The following is a 21,395-nucleotide window of genomic DNA, read 5'->3' as shown; positions in this document are numbered from 1 at the left end:
TGAATAAAATTCATCTTTGACAACTATCGGTGGTTTGTTTACACTGAAAAAACAAGGAACTTAATTGTATGATACGGGAATACCACGAAACAAAATTAAATGGAACGGAATGAACAGGTAAACAAACCACTGATAGCTGTCTATCGATGGTCATCTAGATCATATTGTGAGGTTATGTCATTTCGTGCAAAACCGAATTACCAACGTCATTCGTTCCCCTATGACAAGACGAACCCAAACTAACGTCTGCAAGAAGAACCAGTAGATTTTCAATTCTCATTCTTTCATCGACATATTGAAAATTTGTGACGTTTGGCTATAAAGAGTGTTTAAAATATGATAAATCGAAGTAATTACACCCCAGAGCTTCTTTGGAAACCAGAATTACTACAGATTCGAGCACCAACGGGTAAAAATCATTGTGAATCGTTGTCTGTCATTATCGATTCTCAAAGCTTCGGTTGAATATCGACACTGCACAGTATGCGATTTGCACTGAAAACCGAAAATGACTGAAAGGTCAAATGAAACAAAGAACACAATTTTGAAATTACTTTTCTGATTATGTCGTTGAATGGACATGGATCTCGTTCTCATAATTTGCGAGCGAAGCTGAGAGTGACATTTATTTCTCGTCATTTTCGGCTATTTTGATCAAAGAAAATGGCTTTTATTAGCTATTTTGAGTCAATGAAAATGACTTTTATTTTATTGTTTTGTGGCGAGCGAGTCGCGTTCGAATACATTCGAGTGAAAATATTCATATTCGTTTGAAAGTATGTTTGGCTTATTCATATTCGTTTAAAAGTATGAGTTCATCTATTTATTTATTCATTGGGATGGTTGCAAATTCAATATTCATAGTATTGTTCACCGTTTGCCATTTTTTAACTTCATCATAATTGAAGAAGTGCTGGTCAACCAGACTAAGCAGCAACGACTGGTGCAAATAGTAATCGGATGAATCAATTGACTACACGGTGGGTGGGGTATGGTTTCCCATTTGAGGGTTTCTAGGTATGTTTTACCGACTATGCAATATGTGGACCAGCATTGTCATGTTGCAAAATTACTTTGTCGTGTCTATCTTGCTATTCTTATAATACTCGGCTAAAACGAGCGAGGATCAACACGAATGGTACGATCTTCCGAAAATCCGTACAGCTATTTGGCTTCGCTGACGACGTTGATATTGTGACACGTAACTTTGAGATGATTTATTTTTATTTAATAATATAAGTTTAAAGGTACACTGCTTAAGCTCTAAGATGCCGAGGGCAGACCCACAGTTGAGAAGATGATGAAAATATACATCGGACTGAAAGCCGAAGCTAGGCGTATGGCTATAAATGAGTCGAAAACAGAATACATGAGAGAAAGAGGTACTAAAGACAAAAAAATACGCCTCCCAACGCTAATATTGGTTACAATATCGACTTGGTTGACGAGTTCTTGTATTTGAGCTAACTGATGACCACCAATAATGAGACCAGCAGAGAAATCCAGCAGCAAATCGTGCGTACTTTGGATTCAGAAATACCCTTCGAGGCCTGGACTATGTTGGTAGAGGACCAAAGCGTCCTTGGTAATTTCTAAAAAAAAGTGCTGAGGACAATCTATGGTAAACGGAAGACGGAACGAAGAGACTCCATATGAATCACGAACTGCAACAGCCATCATGCCAGCAGTATAGCACCTCTTTTCTTATTTCCGTTCCATTTGATCGATGTTTCCATAGATTCTTTAAATCTATTTAAGAGACATGAACTTAAATAATTAATTAGTTTCAACAGTTTTCAGGTAACCAATTCTTCAGTCGTCACTTTCGTCACACTCCCTTGATAGGCTTTAAAGGATGAGAAAAAAAATCTGCTTCTAATTTCCGGGTCGCTATAACAGAAGCACATTATTTAGCTGTGATGTTTAAAGATGGTTATGAGCAAGTTACAAATTTAATTAGTTTGATATTTTTCTTCCTTAATATTACACTCAAACAATTTACACATGCCGGTCAAATATTGAAATTTAATTAAACAAAACTGCGGTAGTCTAACCGAAAGGTACAGTCAATCATTCCTATTCACAGCGAAAAAGCTCTCTCTGTTTCGGGTCGCCTACATTCTGTTCTGTCCATCGGTCTATCCTTTGTGACAGTTCGGTACTCAGTTCGTTCTTCCATCCGGTGGATTCTCCACGACGCATGAATTGATAATTGGCATCATTTATTTTATCGTCTCGATCAGTTATTTTCAGAAGGTGTTCCACATAGCTTTGTCGATTAACGGTAGGGTTATGCTTCATCGACTCAAATGACAAATGTTGAGCTAACTTAGCAAGTTGTTGGTCGGAGTAAAGTTTATTGAAAAATTGACAAACTTGCTTCAGTGTTCCGGTTAGATCCTATTGAAACAGATCTGATGTATTGTTGAACACATTAGAAATCTAATATATTCGCAAACCTTTTTCATATCCTCGAAACACAAATGCAACATAGCACCTCCATACTCGAGATTGTTGTATTCCAACACATGGCGATGGTACGGTGAGTAGTACTGAAGTTCGTTCAGCATGGAAAGAACAAACTGGTCCAGTGTGCCTTTGTAACCGTGCAGCGAAACCGAATGGTGATAGTAAGAAACAGCTACCGCTTTCGGGTTTCGTTTAACGTAAATTAATTTCGGTTTTTCACACCAAATTTGATCCGGGAGAAACCCTACCGGTAAATGAGTTTTGATGAACCTGGGCGATTTCATCGATAGGACAGTTTGATAATAGTCTCTACCAGAAAGAAGATCGCGAAGGCCATTTATTCTACAAACAGATTTTACGTCGTTACGACTGTGACTAAGATAAAGTTCAACTCACTCCATAAAGGGAAATCTTTCGTCGAGCTGTAGATTGTCTGCACTCTCGTAATCGAGGTCGTTACAGATAAGCCAAATCATTTCTTGGCACCAGGTAGTCCCACTCTTTGGATATGTTACCAACCATACGTCATCTGCTCGAACATTCATGTGTTTTATCCGATCTGCAAGATTTTTAAACCTGCACAAGCATTAGTGCTCATCATTTCTCGTGAAAATATTCTGAACATACCTTTCATTCAAACAACACGGTTCTGGTTTCCAATGTGGCAATGTTACAGGAATCTGGTTATAATCCTTCGGTTCGACTAGGATATAACCCTCTTCATTCCTTTGCTCACAAGTGGTTTTGTAAACTGAATCTTTTATTTCCAAATATTCGAAAGACATTGTTCTAGTTTTTCGCACAAGAAAAATAATGTGGCGTCGCGGTGGCAGCGACTTATTGAATGAAGAAAAATTGCTGTATGCGCTAGATACAGCAGAAGAAATCGACGTGAACATTTCAAAAAGGACCTTAAAACAATTGACAGATTCTCTCTGTTTACTTTCTCTTTCGATTATATCTGCGTTATTACGCAATTGTTCGTTACATGTATAATACTATTACAAAACTGGAGATATTTTCTTTCATTCTATATGCAAATTTGGTAAGTGAACGTGAAAATGTAGGTGTTATTTACTGAAGAGAAAGTAAACAAAGAGAATCTCTCATTGGTTTATGTGCCCTTATGAAATGTTCACGTCGAAATGTGAGTGAGAAATCCAATGCACAATCCAAACCGGTTGCAATGCATGCGTGAGATTGACGCATTTCAGTACTGTATACTGTTAATTGCAAAGATGTAGTATATGTTTGTAATAAAAGAAGCTCCGTCTTACGATACAAGCGAAATAATGTATTAATTTTATATTATTGAAATTATCGTGTTCATGTTTATTTTAGTGTCTTTCAATCATTTTCAAGGTAGATTACAGTTTCAGTTAATAGTGATCGAATCGAGGGCTTAAATATATTCTGTTCGACAAAGCTATTGTTTTGGAGTGAACCAAGCTCAGTTCTGACAATTGCATGTTAGAAGCAATCTGAATCCGCCCAGTGATTACTAAATGAATGAGTCGCAATGTGTTCGTAGGAGTTTTGATTTACTCTACAGCCATAAAGATCAAATTTTTAGATAATTAAACATTAATATTGTTGACAAAAAACCAATGCACCAACCGGAATTTGATGTAATCAACATTGACACTAAGCAAAATTTTCAACTAGCTTGCTAGATCGATGTTTACTCTGATCGTCGATACAGCAGGTACTACTTACGGTAGTTACCGGAAGTATATGTTTGCAGTTCAAATCTTGAAAATAGAATTGGTAATTCAAGTAGAAATAAATTCTAGGTTAGCAGCGCATTACTCTTGTCATAAAAAAAATCAAATGCTGATCGACAAGGCCTTCCCTTTTTTTATTTGCTGGTGTGTACACTTGACGGGGCTGAGACCTATAGAGATCTATCTCACCCGTTGAGGTTATGTTATTATGGTTATTTTCGATTATTTTATTATTTTTGATTGTAAAGTTTTACAGTGACTCCCGATGATAGTTTCGCGGCGTCGCCACACTGATTCACTTCCTCGAAATACACAAATTTTCGTCGCACTAGTGCGAACCGGCCTGCACACCGGAAGTTAGACCTTCCCTTCTCGAAAAAATAAACTGTGTACTTACCGTTCGCTACAGTTTTCAAGATACACTACACAACCCAACGATTCTTTTTAAATTTTACCAATATCGACAATTTGTTTCACATAGTATTGCTAATACCTACAAATTACTTTTTGTAATCCAATCAACTATTGTCGACAGAGTTGCCAGGTTATTTTTTCAAAAATCTGTCAAAACTCAAAAATTTATCTGCACTCAAATAAAAATTCACGTTCGATTCACTTGAAAAATCACGTAGAATGGTTTCAAATGTCAAATTGAATATTTTACTTGACGAAAATGAATGTTATACGAACATCCCCTAAAATGAATAGAGTCATCACATAAGGTTTACGTGAATTGACCAAACGTCAAACAATCTACGTGAATTTTCAGTGTGAAAAACTCGATTTTGAAAATGGCGAGCAGTGGCCCTCGAAGTGTAAGTAGTGTAAATATTTGCGAGAAAAGTTATTTAATTGAAATTTTTTACTCCATCGACCGGACCATTTCAGTATGAAAGTTTCCATGTGTTCAACTGGACCGAGTGCCTGCGTGAGTCCGGAAGTTTACCCGCTCCTGCCGAATGCTTCAAACAGGCCGTCGGTATGAAGCTAGAGACACTGGAACCATGTAATGCGACTTCAACCTGCATCGATAGTGTTGTGGGAGTTCTTGGATCTCGACTTCAGCTTCGGTTGGATGGCAGTGACAACAAAAACGATTTCTGGAGGCTTGTCGATTTGAGATACCACGACGTTATTAGTTGCTTTTTAAGCCATTGGAATTGTGGCGTGAATACTTAAGCGCACCTTCATGTGAGTAAACCAACTTTGCAATGCTCGATTGCGGGCCCCCCGAAACTTGGTCAAACCTGAAAATAAACTACACTGGCTACACTGGAATGTAAACACGAAAGGAAGTAAGAGAGACTAGATGAAAGCTATACTATAATTACTGTTTTTGAGAAGAATAGTCCAGCCACAGTTTCGAGTAATTGGCAGTGAATAACAGTTTATATAAAGCTAGTTGAATTTCCGTTTAATCAGGTACGATCAATAGATTATATATGTTTGAATTGATTGAAATTTGAATGATTGAAAATAAATGTAGAATTAACTCTTTAGATTCGTAAGATCAGTTGCACGAGCCTAACCTTAACAGAGCAGGCGTGACATATAACAAACCGCAAACTACTAATTGATCAGTTCGGAGATACTAAACGTAAGAAAAATTACATATCTATATATACACATGAACTCACAGCATAAATCATGATTCCTCCACAGGAAAATTATAATCTTTCGTTGAATATAATCACAGGTGTTTTATTTCTTCGGGATTATCGTTTCGGAAAAGTCTCTATGGTCGTTAGCCCTCGCTAACAATTTATAATTTTCGTTTACATAAGTAAACCAAGCGAACGGTCATGTCAAGTCGAAAACTACGCTCAAAACGGTCGAATAAAAAGGTCGCCGGGAAAGGTGCGAACGGTGATGTGCAAACGATAGTGACGGAAGATGCAAACGAAACCATATTCGGTCAAGCCTGCCGGGCGTGCCGTGAACTAGATACGGATGAGATGGTGATGTGTGATAGTTTCTCTAAATGGTACCATTTTCATTGTGTAGGTGTTACGCAGGAAATCGAGAATTTTCCCTGGAGATGTTCCAAATGCACTGACGCAAACGGAGTTCAGGAAACAAGTTCGACTGTTAACGTTTCTCATCACAGTGATAAAAATGCACGGGAGCGAACCACTCAAAAACCATCTTCAAAAATATTGCCAAAGCATAAGCATCAGCTGGATAGTTCGGATAAAAATCAACCAGTAGATGTTTCATTGCCAAGCCATTCATTCAAAACAGCCGGACAGCAGAAAGCCGATTTAACTTCAGTTGACGCCGTTCGGATGTGGACAGAACTGCGAAAGTCGATAGTTAGTGGAGCTCCATCTGTCGCGTCTAGCCGTTCGTCGCAAGCACTTGCAAGACTGCAAATACAGAGATTAGAAGACATGAGAGAAGTGGAACGACGTGAAGCTGAGCGCCAACGGGTGATCGCAGCAGAGGAAGCGAGAAGAGAGAAGGATTTTCTGGAACGGAAGTATCAATTACTCGAGCAGGCTATGAGCGAAAGCAGTTCAATCAAAGCAGCATCGGAACCTGGGGAGGATAATTGGCTGCCGGAAGAATATCAACAGGTAACTCCAGATAATGTTAGCAATTATTCTGTATCACACGAATCGGGTCCCCCAGATCCATTTCCTGCACCGTCGTCTTCAATGTCGTGTCTGAACCGCAACATCACGCTGAATGTGACTTCCAGCAAAAACCACCCACGAGACACAACCCGTAGGCAACTGAATCTGAGTGTATGCCACCTTCGAAAGATTTCGATTGCGCAAAAACATAATCCGCCAGCAAATCCAACTAATTTAACGTCGCCTTTAATAATGAATTCAGCACCACGGGAATTTCATCCAAATAACTCGCGACTATCGCAAGATGGTCAGGATTCACGATGCATCTCAAATCGAGAGTACCGAGGTGGATTGGATTATTCGTCGGACAGGCAACGGAATGTACCCCATCCATCATCAATGCGTAACTGTCACTCCGATGGCTATGAGCAAGATGAATCACTATCTATTTCTCGTAAACAGTTAGCCGCTCGTCAAGCCATTGCTAAAGATTTGCCTACGTTCTCAGGAAATCCTGAAGAATGGCCATTGTTCGTTTCCACCTTTAATAGTACGACAGCAATGTGCGGGTTCACGAACGAGGAGAATATTGTCCGGCTTCAACGCTGTCTCAAAGGCCGCGCTTATGAAGCGGTAAGGTGCAGATTGATGCATCCTTCCAATGTAAACGGTGTAATGTCTACGCTAAAGATGCTCTTTGGGCAACCGGAGGTAATTGTGAATTCGATGATGTCCAAGATCAACTCTATGCCAGCTCTAAAGGAGGACAAGCTCGAAACTCTCGTGGATTTCGCCGTCAACGTTGAAAACTTCTGTGCTACAGTCGATGCTTGCGGACTCGAAGAATATTTTTATAATGTAACCTTTCTTCATCAATTAGTAAACAAGCTGCCAGCGTCAATAAAATTAAACTGGGCCCAATACAGACGGTCGCTTCCCATAATCAATCTTCCATCCTTCAGTAACTGGTTGTACTCACTTGCCGAAGCAGCCAGTGCAGTTACATTCTCAAGTATCATTCCTGAAATCAAGAATACACGCAATGACTCACGAGCAATCAGAAAAAGTAACTCATATCTCAATGCGCATTCTGAACAGCTGTCTCCAGATCATCAGCCAGCAGTGTTATCCAACGCGAAACCACCGACCAATTGTTGTCTGGTATGCAAAGGAAATTGTAAGTCGATCGCCAAATGCAGACGATTTCTAGAATTCTGTCGTGATTCCCGTTGGTCAACCGTTCGAGACCTGGGGCTTTGCCGTAGATGCCTACGTCAGCATAAAGGAGGTTGTCAGACCAGGATGTGTGGCAAGAACGGTTGCAAACTAAAACACCAGGCAGTCTCTTCGAATTCTTGTGATCAAATTTCTCCAACTAAGCGTGACGATCTTCCCAAATCAAACTCTATTACATCGGAACATGGATGTCACACTCATCAGGTTTCATCTAACAACGCTTTATTCCGCTATTTACCGGTAGTGCTTCATGGAAAGCAACGTTCAGTTCAAACATTTGCGTTTCTTGATGACGGATCGGAGCTTACACTACTTGATAGCGATTTGGCAGATGACTTACAACTTGAAGGAAATATAGAGCCCTTGTGTTTACGTTGGACAGGAGGAGCTACACGCCGTGAGGATTGTTCAAGGAGTGTCCGACTGGAAGTAGCCTCCAAACATGAGCCGTTTAGGAGGTATAGTTTACACGGTGTACGCACAGTTAAAGAACTGCTTCTTCCCCCGCAAACTATGAATATAGAAGAGCTAACTACGCGGTACCCACATCTCAGTGGCCTGCCAATTGCTTCGTACCGAGACATTCGTCCAAGGATTTTGATTGGAATCAAGCATCAACATTTGAGTTTAGTACGAAAGAGTCGTGAAGGAGCTCCACATCAGCCAGTAGCCGTTAAAACCCGGTTAGGGTGGACTGTGTGCGGAGGGGGCAATTCAGACGAAGCTTCAAGCCTCGTACATTCCGTATTCCACGTGTGTTCTTGTAAATCATCAACGGATGAAGACCTCCACAAAGCGATGAAAGAATATTTCACAATCGATGGTCTTGGTGTTACTCAGCCGAAAAGAATTCTTCTCTCTGCAGAGGACGAGCGAGCACGATCATTGCTTCAAACTTGTACCGTATTCAAAGGAGATCGTTATGAAACTGGCCTGTTGAGGCGCTATGAAAACGTTCGTTTGCCAGACAGCTATCCTATGGCTCTACGGCGGCTGCAATGCCTGAAAAAACGGATGGATAAGGATCCAGAACTGGCTGAAACTCTGAATCAAAAAATCACCGACCTTGTTACAAAGGGATACGCGAGAAAACTTACGGAGCAAGAACTAAATCAAGCTTTCCCGCGAGTTTGGTATTTGCCAATATTCCCGGTGACTAATATCCACAAACCTGGGAAAATCCGTATGGTATGGACGCGGCTGCAGCAGCCTACGGAGTAACACTGAACTCGGTTCTATTGAAAGGGCCTGATTTGCTCTGTGATCTGTTCAACATACTGATCCGATTTCGGGAAGGCAAGATCGCGCTGACCGGAGACGTACGTGAAATGTTTTTGCAAGTTCTTATACGAGCTGAAGATCAGCAATGTCAGCGTTTCCTCTGGAACGACGATAACGGTGAAGTAGTTGTTTACATCCTAAAGGTCATGACGTTCGGAGCGTGTTGCTCCCCTAGTACGGCGGATTTTATAAAAAATTTAAACGCCGATCGATTCATAGCGAAGTTTCCAGATGCTGTTGAAGTGATCCAGAAACGTCACTACGTCGACGATATGCTAGTTAGTGTTGCGACGCATCAACAAGCAATTGAACTCGCTAAACAGGTGAAGCAAATACATGCCGATGGCGGATTCGAGATCCGTAACTGGATAAGCAACTCCGAACAGGTTACTAAGGCGTTACAAGAGAAACGGACGGAGGTGAAGAGCCTTGACCTCTCTCCTGAATTTTCTACAGAAAAGGTTCTCGGCATCGGCATTCACGTATAAGATTGGTTGGAATCGTTATGGTCGTGCTCTGTTAGAAGGTGAAATTCATCCAACAAAAAGGGATATGCTGCGTGTTCTGATGTCTATTCTCGATCCTCTTGGTTTGATCGCACATTTTCTCATGTACTTAAAAGTTATCCTCCAAGATGTTTGGCGTGCCGGAATTGATTGGGACGACCAAATCGACAACACACTGTTCGAAAAGTGGCAGAGATGGCTTCAAGTGCTTCCAAGAGTCGAAGAAATTAGTATTCCTCGGTGCTACTTCAGTCACACAGATGCTGTTGGCGAAAATATTCAGCTCCACACGTTCGTAGATGCTGGCGACAATGGCATTGCAGCAGCGTGTTATTTGCGCGTCGTTCAGGACGGCATTGTTGAGTGTAGACTAGTTGCCGCGAAAACTAGAGTCGCTCCATTAAAGTATATGTCAACGCCTAAACTTGAGCTCCAAGCAGCGTTAGTGGGTGCGCGACTATCTCGATCAGTTTCCGAAGCTCTTGTTATCAAATTCTCTCGAAAAATGTTTTGGTCAGACTCACAGGACGTAATATGTTGGATCAAGTCGGATCACCGCCGTTATTCACAGTTTGTGGCATTCCGAGTTAGTGAAATACTGGAGACGACAGAGATGAGCGAATGGAGATACGTTCCTACCGATTTAAACGTGGCAGACGATGGGACCAAGTGGAAAGGGGTTCCTGATTTGACTTCAAAGGCCAGATGGTTTAACGGCCCTAAATTTCTTTATCAATCAGACGAATGTTGGCCGGTTTCGTGTAAGAACTCGTTGGCTACAGAGCTAGAATTACGTCCGAGCGTATTAGTTCACTCTGTCGCAGCAGTGCCCGCGGTATGCGTTACCGACTTTTCTTCTTGGAATCGGTTAGTTAATGTCGTTGCTCTGGTACGCAGATTTGTGAAAAATTGCAAACTAAAACTCAAGAAAAGTTCAATCGTGGTTGGGCCACTTTCAAGCCAAGAAATATCTTCCTCAGCTCATTATTTAATCCGTCAAGCGCAGCAGGAGGCCTATCAAGACGAAATTACCGTCTTAAAACAATCACAGCAAGATCTAGAGCGTTTTACAGCGCGGATTCCCACTACAAGTTCAATTTATAAGAAATCACCGTGGATAGACCAGAATTCGATTTTGAGAATGCGAGGCCGCATCGCCGCCTGTGACTACGCTACAGAGGATGCAAAGAATCCGATAATTCTGCCCCGTGACCACCATACCACCAAGTTGATCGTTGCACATTATCACCAAAAATATCACCACCAGAATCACGAGACCGTGATTAACGAAATTCGCCAGAAATACAGCATTCCCAAACTCCGTGCGACATACTCCAAAGTAAAAAGAGACTGTCAGCGATGTATGAACTACAGAGTACTCCCGCAAGTTCCAATCATGGCCGACTTACCATCAGCACGCCTGGATGCCTTCACGCGCCCTTTCACGCATGTTGGCGTCGATTTCTTCGGACCGTACGAGATCGTCATAGGACGTCGAGCAGAAAAGCGTTGGGGGATGCTGGCAACGTGTCTCACAGTTCGGACGATTCACATCGAGGTTGTGAACTCACTTAGTTCTGACTCGTGCATAATGGCACTTAGAAATTTTGTGGCAAGGAGAGGTAAACCGAGAACCTTTTACAGTGATCGTGGCACTAATTTTGTCGGTGCAAACCGTGTTATCAAAGAAGCAGAAGGTTCTATCAACCATGAAGAATTGATGAGAGAATTCACCGACGCGGAAACTAGCTGGACGTTTCTACCTCCTTCTTGTCCTCATATGGGTGGGAGTTGGGAACGCCTGATTGGGTGCGTTAAAAAGAACTTGATGGTAGTTCTGCATGCTCGGAAGCTCAGTGACGAAGTTCTGCGAAACGTGTTAACAGAAGTTAAAAATGTCGTAAACTCTCGACCGTTGACACATGTTCCTGTTGACGATGATTCAGCGCCTGCTTTGACCCCGAATCATTTCCTGCTGGGATCATCCAACGGAGTTAAACCGTTAAGCACTATCGTCGATACTGATGCCGTGCTTCGTCAAAGCTGGCGATTATCTCAGGTTCAAGCAAATCGTTTTTGGACACGTTGGGTAACTGATTATCTGCCAGAATTAACTCGTCGTACGAAATGGTTCAACTACACGAAACCGATCCAGCCGGATGATGTTGTAGTGATTGTGGACCCGCAATCGCCTAGGAGCTGCTGGCCAAAGAGGAGAATTATTTGCACTCAACCGGGCCGAGACGGTCTAACAAGATCAGCGACTGTAAGGACTTCGGCCGGCATTTATGAACGACCAGTTGCCAAGTTGGCCATACTAGACGTGCGGCGCGACGTTGTGTAAGCGAACTGGTGTCCAGCGTACCTGGGGGGAGTGTGGCGTGAATACTTAAGCGCACCTTCATGTGAGTAAACCAACTTTGCAATGCTCGATTGCGGGCCCCCCGAAACTTGGTCAAACCTGAAAATAAACTACACTGGCTACACTGGAATGTAAACACGAAAGGAAGTAAGAGAGACTAGATGAAAGCTATACTATAATTACTGTTTTTGAGAAGAATAGTCCAGCCACAGTTTCGAGTAATTGGCAGTGAATAACAGTTTATATAAAGCTAGTTGAATTTTCGTTTAATCAGGTACGATCAATAGATTATATATGTTTGAATTGATTGAAATTTGAATGATTGAAAATAAATGTAGAATTAACTCTTTAGATTCGTAAGATCAGTTGCACGAGCCTAACCTTAACAGAGCAGGCGTGACATATAACAAACCGCAAACTACTAATTGATCAGTTCGGAGATACTAAACGTAAGAAAAATTACATATTTATATATACACATGAACTCACAGCATAAATCATGATTCCTCCACAGGAAAATTATAATCTTTCGTTGAATATAATCACAGGTGTTTTATTTCTTCGGGATTATCGTTTCGGAAGTCTCTATGGTCGTTAGCCCTCGCTAACAGGAATTATATGACAATTTTATGAAATAAATGTTTTATATTTCATGGCATTTTTCATTTCATAGATATATATATCAAAATCTGAAATCTCCCTTTTGACTGCAACCAATATATAAAATAGTAATTTTCTGGTATCTAAATTTGCTATGAACTCATAGATAAATGTGATATGAACAGTACATTACATTTTACCTATGAAACACGTAACTTTTACTGGATTATGCATTAAACAGCTTTTAAATGCCAGTCCATTAAAACCTACGTGAAAAGTAGGGTGGAAAATATTCACATAACTTTTCACGTAACTATAATATGATTATTATTTTGAGTGTGGATTTGTCTGGGTCTACACTGAAATGAAAATCTTATTTATATTCATTAGATTTGTCATATGAATCATATGTAGAATATAATTCATAGAAATTATATGGAAACTTATGATCTTTATTTAATGTGTACGTCAAATCTAAATGGACGTTATCATAATGAAAGTTATAAAAATATCCCATATAATTTATATGGAAATCCGATGAAAGTCGTGAATAGTTGTGTCCTCGATATTCATCAACTACTCCAGACCATTTTTTTCGGGAAGTTCCGCCACAGACTAACAGACATGACAGTATGAGTAAATTCTTATAAAAATAATTTTACGTGATGCACTAGTTCCACCTATATTGTACTGCGCGAACTATTTACTATCGGTACACCTCTTGTGTTATGTGAAAGTTTTTTTTACTAGTTGGTTTCCCCTCGTTTGTCTACACCGATCAGATGCTTGCAGGGATGCCAGATTTCATCATAATATTTGAAAATGAATCATCACAATAAATTAGTGGATTACGTTGATAATATATTTAACTTTTTTAGCGATGTTGGAAGGTAACCATTCATTTTTCTCAACGTGACTCATCTAGATTATTTTTTATTGTGTTGGTAATTTTCATCCGAAATTAAGTGGCGGTAGACCAGAAGCAAGTAAATATTGTAACAAAACGGGTTCGATTTTGTATTGCGTTGGAGGATGAGAAGTAGCACAATTATGTATATAGTTTAGGCAATATGTATTAAATCTGTATCCTGCATGAAATTCGCATGGACGTATACAAATCAATACATTACAGGTAATTCTGTATGAATGGCAATTCTGTTGGTAAATGAAAAAAATAAACACAGTCTAGATGACAGACAGGATGTTTTTGACAGGGTAACGTGGCGACATCATGACATATGCGTGTACTGTCCCAACTAAAGGAATATTCGGAATGACCGTTAAAATGATTGAAGAATCTAATTTGAGTGTCCTGTCTGTTAGTCTGTGGTTCCGCATCTCAATGTAATTTTAAATCGCTGACAAGACAGCTCATCCAACTTCGTTCAAGGATATGCGTTAACGGACCATGAAATATATATCCGGTACATTTCATTACTCTATCTGTCTAGTAAGATTCATTTTTTTATTTTCAGTCTCGGGATCTCACTTCTCTTTCGCAAATATCATGAGGTGCTCCCTTACCGAATGGAATACTAGTAAAGCTTGAATCCTCAAAGAAAAGTAGTAGTTGGCAATTATCTGCTATTCTTATGACCTCCATTGAAAGTTATATATATATATATATATATATATATATATATATATATATATATATATATATATATATATATATATATATATATATATATATATATATATATATATATATATATATATATATATATATATATATATATATATATATATATATATATATATATATATATATATATATATATATCTTTTTTTATGCGAATTTACGTACCGCATAAAAAAACCGCATAAAAGAAAACCGCATAACTCTGAAAATTCGCATAAAAAAAACCGCATAACTCTGAAAATTCGCATAAAAAACCGCATAACTCTGAAACTTCGCATAAAAAAAGACCGCAGAAGGGCAAACCGCATAACTCTGAAAATTCGCATAAAAAAAACCGCGTAACTCTGAAACTTCGCATAAAAAAAACCGCATAACTCTGAAAATTCGCATAAAAAAAGACCGCATAAAAAAAGACCTCAGTGTATATATATATATATATATATATATATATATATATATATATATATATATATATATATATATATATATATATATATATATATATATATATATATATATATATAAATAAATAAATTTTATAAAACTAGTCATATGGTATATATGAACCTATATAAATAAATTCGAAGTGAATATCATATGCGCTTCATAAATTGTTCCAATGTATGTTTTGCGGATATCTAGTAATTGTTATAAGACGCGCCAATAAATTTGACTCAGACTGGAAATTTCATTCGTTATATGGAAATCCTGTAAAAATAACGTTAAGAAGAGTTTTATGTTTCATGAGATTATCTCATATATTTGACATGATGTTGAACACATCTTGTAACTATTATTGGAAATGCTAATAGTGCAAAATCATTAGAATATCATATAATGTGAAAAAGAAAATTTAGCTCAGTGTACTATATACAAGGAATTTTTTGCCGGGCTTCATTTTCTATGAGCAAAAAAAAGGTCTCCCACCTATCGTAAAGATGGCAAACCCGTAAAGATCTAGCAAAATCTGACAAAATCTGGGAAAATTTGGAAAATCTGGTAAAATTTGGAAAATCTGGCAAAAGATCTGGTTAGTTTGAGTGTCTGTCGAAACTAGAAAAATCTGGCTTTTGCCAGACAAATCTGGCAACCTGGCAACGCTGATTGTCGATGAAAAAACAGACAGCTAGGAAAAAACCAAAACTGATAGGGTTCGTTCAGAGTTGCCAGGTTAATTTTCAAAAATCTGTTAAAACTCAAAAATTTATCTGGATATGTCTGGATCCACGATGTAAAATACCTGGTGATCACTTTTTTCTATGTGTTAGTGCGGTTGTCATTTTATTTTGGAATAACAGAGAGACGTGAAGAAGAAAAAACATAAACAAATGACGTTTCGGGAGTTGCTTTTATGAAAATATTTAGAGTTGGTTCTGTTTGCGAAAATATTGGCAGTGAAATGCGGTGTTTTGTTCCGGGACGTTTCAATCGTTTTCATCACCTGCATTTGAAATGCCACCCACAGCACAATCACTCCATTATTCATAATAACTGTAATAGATACCACAGTGCGATCCGCCAAATCCTTCCAACAAAGAAATGAACAGAATCGGATGTGTGTAAAATTTTCTATATTTCGACGTTACCTTGCAAGCCTTTGAAGAAAAAATGTCCAGATTTTCAATTAGTGCCAAAGATTCGCCAGGCTGCGCGACAACTGGAGTAACTTAGAAGTGAAATCCCGATCTGAAATGGTCATTTGTTTATGTTTACATGCTTGAATCCCGGCGCGCCATACTTAATTTCGTGAGAAAATTACCAATACAACCAAACCTGTCTTACTTGCCACCAGTGTATTTTACGTCGTGGTCTGGATCTACTATATACAAGCAAAGACATCATATTAACAAGATATCCAGCTCTCACATTTCCCAAACAAATCAATCGCAACAACATTTTTTGCGAGCATGGCGCCCTCAGGCGAGTCCGCATCGAATCTCGTACACAGAAGTAGGGGAGAGAAATGTCAAATTCGTGCGCGCCAAAATAGCAGCACTGCGCACCCATACAATTGACATGATATGTTGAATGTGACACCGTGCGATGACGTTGCTGAACTGAATATTGCAAGTCCCTGCTAGGCCGCCATGTTTTCGTGACCATCAACTTTTCCGCAAAGACGAAAACAACGAAGAAGTATATAAGTTCGTTGTTGCTAAATATCTATGATATTTAGCAGTGAAAGTTGATTTTTTTATGTTTGATTATAAATGTGATATCGTTATGAAACGTGCGCTGCCAAATTGTAATACTGACTTTCACAATCAATGAAGTGTTGTATTTTACTTCATTTTGTTTACTTTGCTCTCACTGACTTGCTAGCTTTGATGGCCCCGAAGGACTGAGATGTTGGTTACGATAGCACTAGCTGGAGCGCCTTATTGTTGCCACCGAATATTGATTTCGCTCCATGCTGACAGGGTCTGATACAAGGTAGAGTGACTATAACCAGAGTGACGACAACTGTTCGTTTAGAACGAGCAAACGACCTGTCAAATACAATGGAAAGCTAACGAAACGACCAACATTGCTGATTAAACGTTTTCGTTTGTCGCCAACATTACGGATGAGACCACCGTTGCCAGGTATACCGATTTCTCGGTATTTATACAGATATTTGACCTCTATACCGCAATACAGATATGTACTCCCAAAATACCGATAATTCACGGATCGTACAGATAAATACCGATTTTTGGTTTTAGCTTGGATGGACATGAGAAAGGTTGCTGGGGGACCTTTTTTTTGCTCGCAAAAATGAGCTTTGGTGACATTTTCGTGGTACTTATGTTACTGGATTCTGATACCGATATGGTACAGACATAATTTTGCGCCGAATACTGATTTTTGGAAAAATAACCTGGCAACGCTAGATGAGACGTTGTCACTCTGGTTTAGGCACTCTAATACAAGGAAATTTTTGCCGGGCTTCATTTTCAGTGAGCAAAAAAAAAGATCTCCCCACCTATCGTATAGAGGCCCAACCCGTAAAGATCTAGCTGAAATCTTATTATTCTATTTGAGAAAAAATAATAACATACAGAAGTATCCAAAGATTCGGTGCTATTCTCAACCAACACAATCAATATTCTCGTCCATATCACACTTCGTGATTTCAGGCTTTCTCTTTGTATCATCCAGTGATTGTTAAATGAACTCGTATACTTTCCGCATTGACAGGACTTAAAAACAAATTGAACTTAAATCCTATTGAAATTAATAATTTTGAAAAGATACCTCGAAAAATAAAATATCCAATATCAAGCTACATTGTTACCGACGATACTGACAACACTTTTTCTACCACCCTGCAGTAATATTGATTTCATCAACTTGTACTTGCTAATGATTAAACGTTTTGGTTTGTCGCCAACATCACGACGTAAAATACACTGGTGGCGTGATAAGACAGTTTTGGTTGTGTTGGTAATTTTCTCACGAAATTAAGTATGGCGCGCCGGGATTCAAGCATGTAAACATTAACAAACGACCATTTCAGATCGGGATTTCACTTCTAAATTACTCCATTTGTCGCGCAGCCTGGCGAATCTTTGGCACTAATTGAAAATCTGGACATTTTTTCTTCAAGGGCTTTCAAGGTAACGTCGAAATATAGAAAATTTTACACACATCCGATTCTGTTCATTTCGTTGGAGGGAGGATTTGGCGGATCGCACTGTGGTATCTATTACAGTTATTATGGATAATGGAGTGATTGTGCTGTGGGTGGCAATTCAAATGCAGGTGATGAAAACGATTGAAACATCCCGGAACAAAACACCGCATTTCACCTTCAATATTTTCGCAAACAGAGCCAACTCTAAATATTTTCATAAAAGCAACTCCCGGAACGTCATTTGTTTATGTTTTTTCTTCTTCACGTCTCTCTGTTATTCCAAAATAAAATGACAACCGCACTAACACATAGAAAAACGTGATCATCAGGGTATTTTACATCGTGCGCCAACATTACGGATGAGACCACCGTTGCCAGGTATACCGATTTCTCGGTATTAGTACAGTTATTTGACCTCTATACCGCAATACAGATATGTACTCCTAAAATACCGATAATTCACGGATCGTACAGATAAATACCGATTTTCGATTATAGCTTGAATGGACATGAGAAAGGTTGCTGCTTGCCAAAATGAGCTTTGGTGACATTTTCGTGGTAATTATGTTACGGGATTCTGATACCGATATGCACTGTAGAATTTGTTGGACATTACTGGAATTTGCCGTAATAATTGAAAGAGAAAGTAAACCAAGAGAAACTGTCATTTGCACTTGGGACCTTTTCTAATGTTCATTGAGAAATATTCAAAGGAACCCAGTAAATTCGAAAATCGGACAAATCGTGCACGAAGGCTTTTGTTTGCGTTTCTAAGACTATCCCCCGGAGTGTAAGTAAAAGTAATTTGGCAACCATCATCATAACAAGATTCCACACCGGCAGTTGCTAAACTGCCCACATTATCAGATCCGAATGGATTCCGAAATAATGCCGAATCGGCGAGAAATTTTCATTCGGAATCCCAAATTTTAACTTTTGGTTGAAATGGTCTAACAAGTTTTTCGTCCTCTTAGAAAAAAACGTTCAACGGTGGTCCTTCGTTGGTCCAATACGCTGGACCATTGGTCCAATGAATGTTCAATCAATCGTTCAACGGGAGGCAAACACGGGACCTTCGTTAGCCGATTTTAAATAGACCGTTGAACAGAATACCATATTTTTCGTTGAACAAACCCGGCAGGCAGAGGTCCATTGTTGAGCCATTTTAATATGAAGAGTTGGAGCCTCGTTGGACTAGTTTTACTGGAGAATTTCTGAAGTTTTTTCCACTTTTTTTTTAACTAACACTACATACCTGTACAAATTTTCTACTTCACGTAGAATAACAACAAATTTTCTTTCTATATGAAGGTAACATCTAATTTTGACACTATTTTTGCAAGAGAAAAAACAAAAAACCGACCTAGCAAACTGAACGAATTTTTCGTGCAGTATGTCCTTATACAAGCGCTCAACGACTAACAAAATGCATAGAACCGCTTGCTGAGAGGGCGTCTACATTGACCCACAATATCGTAATGATGTAATGAGCAATGAATTCTTAATTGACTGCTCGTTTTTGGGTGCTCGATCTACCCGATTGACAGTAACATTATGAATGTCATTGATATGACGAAGATAGGCCTTTTCCATAATTTCCAGCGAATTTCAATGCTGGAATTCTAAAAAGAACTGGTTATTTACTAGCTTTGTATATCCGAAAAACTCGAAGATTTAAATTTATATAGCCAGTTATATAAAGTTTAAAAATAAACTGAAAATTTAAACTAAAAATGAAATGAGATGAAATAAACTAAAAATAATCTGAAGAATAAGAAGAAAACGAATTGACAATTCAGTCCGTATCTTTTCTTTCAATTTCGACAGATTTCCGAATCAACCGTTTGTAGGCGAAATTCATTCGGAATCGGTTTTTGCACTGGAGTTGGACTTTATTCGAAATTCATTATGATTTCCACATGGAATTCCGAATGAAATTTTCTCGCCGATTCGGAATACATTCGGATCTGATGTTGTAGGGAGTATCGCTAGCGCAAAAGAGTAAAGATCAGAGATGCCAGGTAAAAATTTTAAATATTTTCAGACAGGGTTGCAAAAGTCAGTAAATCCGAAAAAATGTCTGCAGTCAACAAGTATATCTTGCTGACAACAATTTCTCTATAAAGTATGATACGCTAAATTTTGACGAAAGTCTGCGATTTTCAAAAGTCTGCAAAAAAAAGTCCGCAACAAACAAAGTCTGCAGCACTATATACGAAATCTACAGATTTACAGACAAATCTGCAGACCTGGCATTTCTGGTAAAGATATACAAAAGCAATCCGCTTGTGAGAAATTCTGGCAGCCAACAGAAGCCTGGCAAGATTCCGGTAGCTATCAAAATTTTGCAGGCGAAATTGCGTCATTCTTTCGCCACGTCACGTCTTGCAGGATAGCTCATCCTTATTGTTGTCGATTTGACTTCATATGATATTCGCATGAGGATCATTCATAAACCACGTAGACCAGAATCTGGTACTTTTAACCTTCCTTCCCCCCTCGTAGACATTTGTAGAATGTTAATCCCATCGTACTGAAAAAATCTGTACTATCTCGTCTCCAATATCACAATGTCTGTTAATATTTCGTGAAATTATTTGCGAAATAGTAAAGATTTTTTAATATTAAGGAAATTATGTTCTTTTAAAGCGATTCAGTTCATTACACTAATCACTCAACAACGGATTTTCGATGGACGTGATTGTTTCAAAGATAAACTCAAGATAGAGTAGTCTGCGATTTCTTATGTATCATTTGAATAGGACCCCTCGATGAGCTCGGTTCACTGTCAGTTTCAGTTTTTTGAAGCAAAACAACAAACGTCTGATTGCTAAATGCGTAGTAACTTTGACAATAATTGTTTATGTTTGAAACAATATCAAGTTACAGTATGAACGATATTGAGCAATTTTGCTTCATATCAAGTTATTCTTAAAATAAGAAAATAAAAACTACTTAAAACTATTGCTAAAATTTATTTAGTTTGTTATTGCATCATCCCACGAAGCATTAAAGTTAATTGAAGCAAGAAATCATTATTTGCCGAATTTAAACATATCTTCTTAACATGTATTGTTTTGATGGCATTTTGCCGGAACTAGTCGACGCTTATTAACGAAAGGTCAATAAAATTACATTATTACTGAACCAACAGGTTCACAATTACTGACCTAACATTTATACTTAGAGTTGAATCAGTTCCCATCTAGTCTCAAGTATAAAATATGATTATTGTAGCTTCAACATGCCAAGTTTCTTTCCGAAAATATTCCTAACAACATCCGCTTTGAAGAGGAACTTCAGGTGAACCTTCCGCTTGTGAGGATTTCTGGCAACCGGTAGAAGGCTCGAATGGCAGATGGCTCGAATGCAATGCTGTATTC

The 21,395-nt window shown here is 38.8% G+C and overlaps 3 protein-coding genes across 5 annotated transcripts; 2 read left to right on the top strand and 1 right to left on the bottom strand.

Annotated features, from left to right (window-relative positions):
- Positions 1 to 1,944: 1,944 nt before the first annotated feature.
- Positions 1,945 to 3,369, bottom strand: LOC131436711 (luciferin sulfotransferase-like). The gene is made up of 4 exons (XM_058605579.1): positions 3,097 to 3,369; positions 2,866 to 3,045; positions 2,460 to 2,811; positions 1,945 to 2,400 (listed from the first exon to the last, which is right to left on the bottom strand). The coding sequence occupies exons 1-4, from the start codon at positions 3,366 to 3,368 to the stop codon at positions 2,077 to 2,079; spliced, it is 1,128 nt and encodes a 375-aa protein (XP_058461562.1). The 5' UTR covers position 3,369; the 3' UTR covers positions 1,945 to 2,076.
- Positions 3,370 to 3,524: 155 nt separating this feature from the next.
- Positions 3,525 to 9,516, top strand: LOC131436709 (uncharacterized). 3 transcript variants are annotated; one of them, XM_058605578.1, is made up of 3 exons: positions 3,525 to 3,763; positions 4,902 to 5,008; positions 5,082 to 9,516. In XM_058605578.1, the coding sequence occupies exon 3, from the start codon at positions 5,996 to 5,998 to the stop codon at positions 9,224 to 9,226; it is 3,231 nt and encodes a 1,076-aa protein (XP_058461561.1). In that variant the 5' UTR covers positions 3,525 to 3,763; positions 4,902 to 5,008; positions 5,082 to 5,995; the 3' UTR covers positions 9,227 to 9,516. The 3 variants fall into 3 exon arrangements, with proteins under 3 accessions (XP_058461561.1, XP_058461560.1, XP_058461559.1); XM_058605577.1 differs by having other exon boundaries at positions 3,525 to 3,831; XM_058605576.1 differs by having other exon boundaries at positions 3,525 to 5,008; positions 5,082 to 5,615; positions 5,694 to 9,516.
- Positions 9,517 to 9,838: 322 nt separating this feature from the next.
- LOC131433770 (uncharacterized) lies at positions 9,839 to 12,136 on the top strand. The gene has a single exon (XM_058600363.1). It carries the CDS (start codon positions 9,839 to 9,841, stop codon positions 12,134 to 12,136), a length of 2,298 nt encoding a protein of 765 aa, XP_058456346.1.
- The last annotated feature ends 9,259 nt before the right edge of the window (positions 12,137 to 21,395 follow it).

Source organism: Malaya genurostris, chromosome 3, assembly GCF_030247185.1.
Source record: "Malaya genurostris strain Urasoe2022 chromosome 3, Malgen_1.1, whole genome shotgun sequence".
In the NCBI taxonomy this organism is placed as follows: Eukaryota; Metazoa; Arthropoda; class Insecta; order Diptera; family Culicidae; genus Malaya; species Malaya genurostris.
This window is presented reverse-complemented; position numbering and strand designations above follow the sequence as displayed.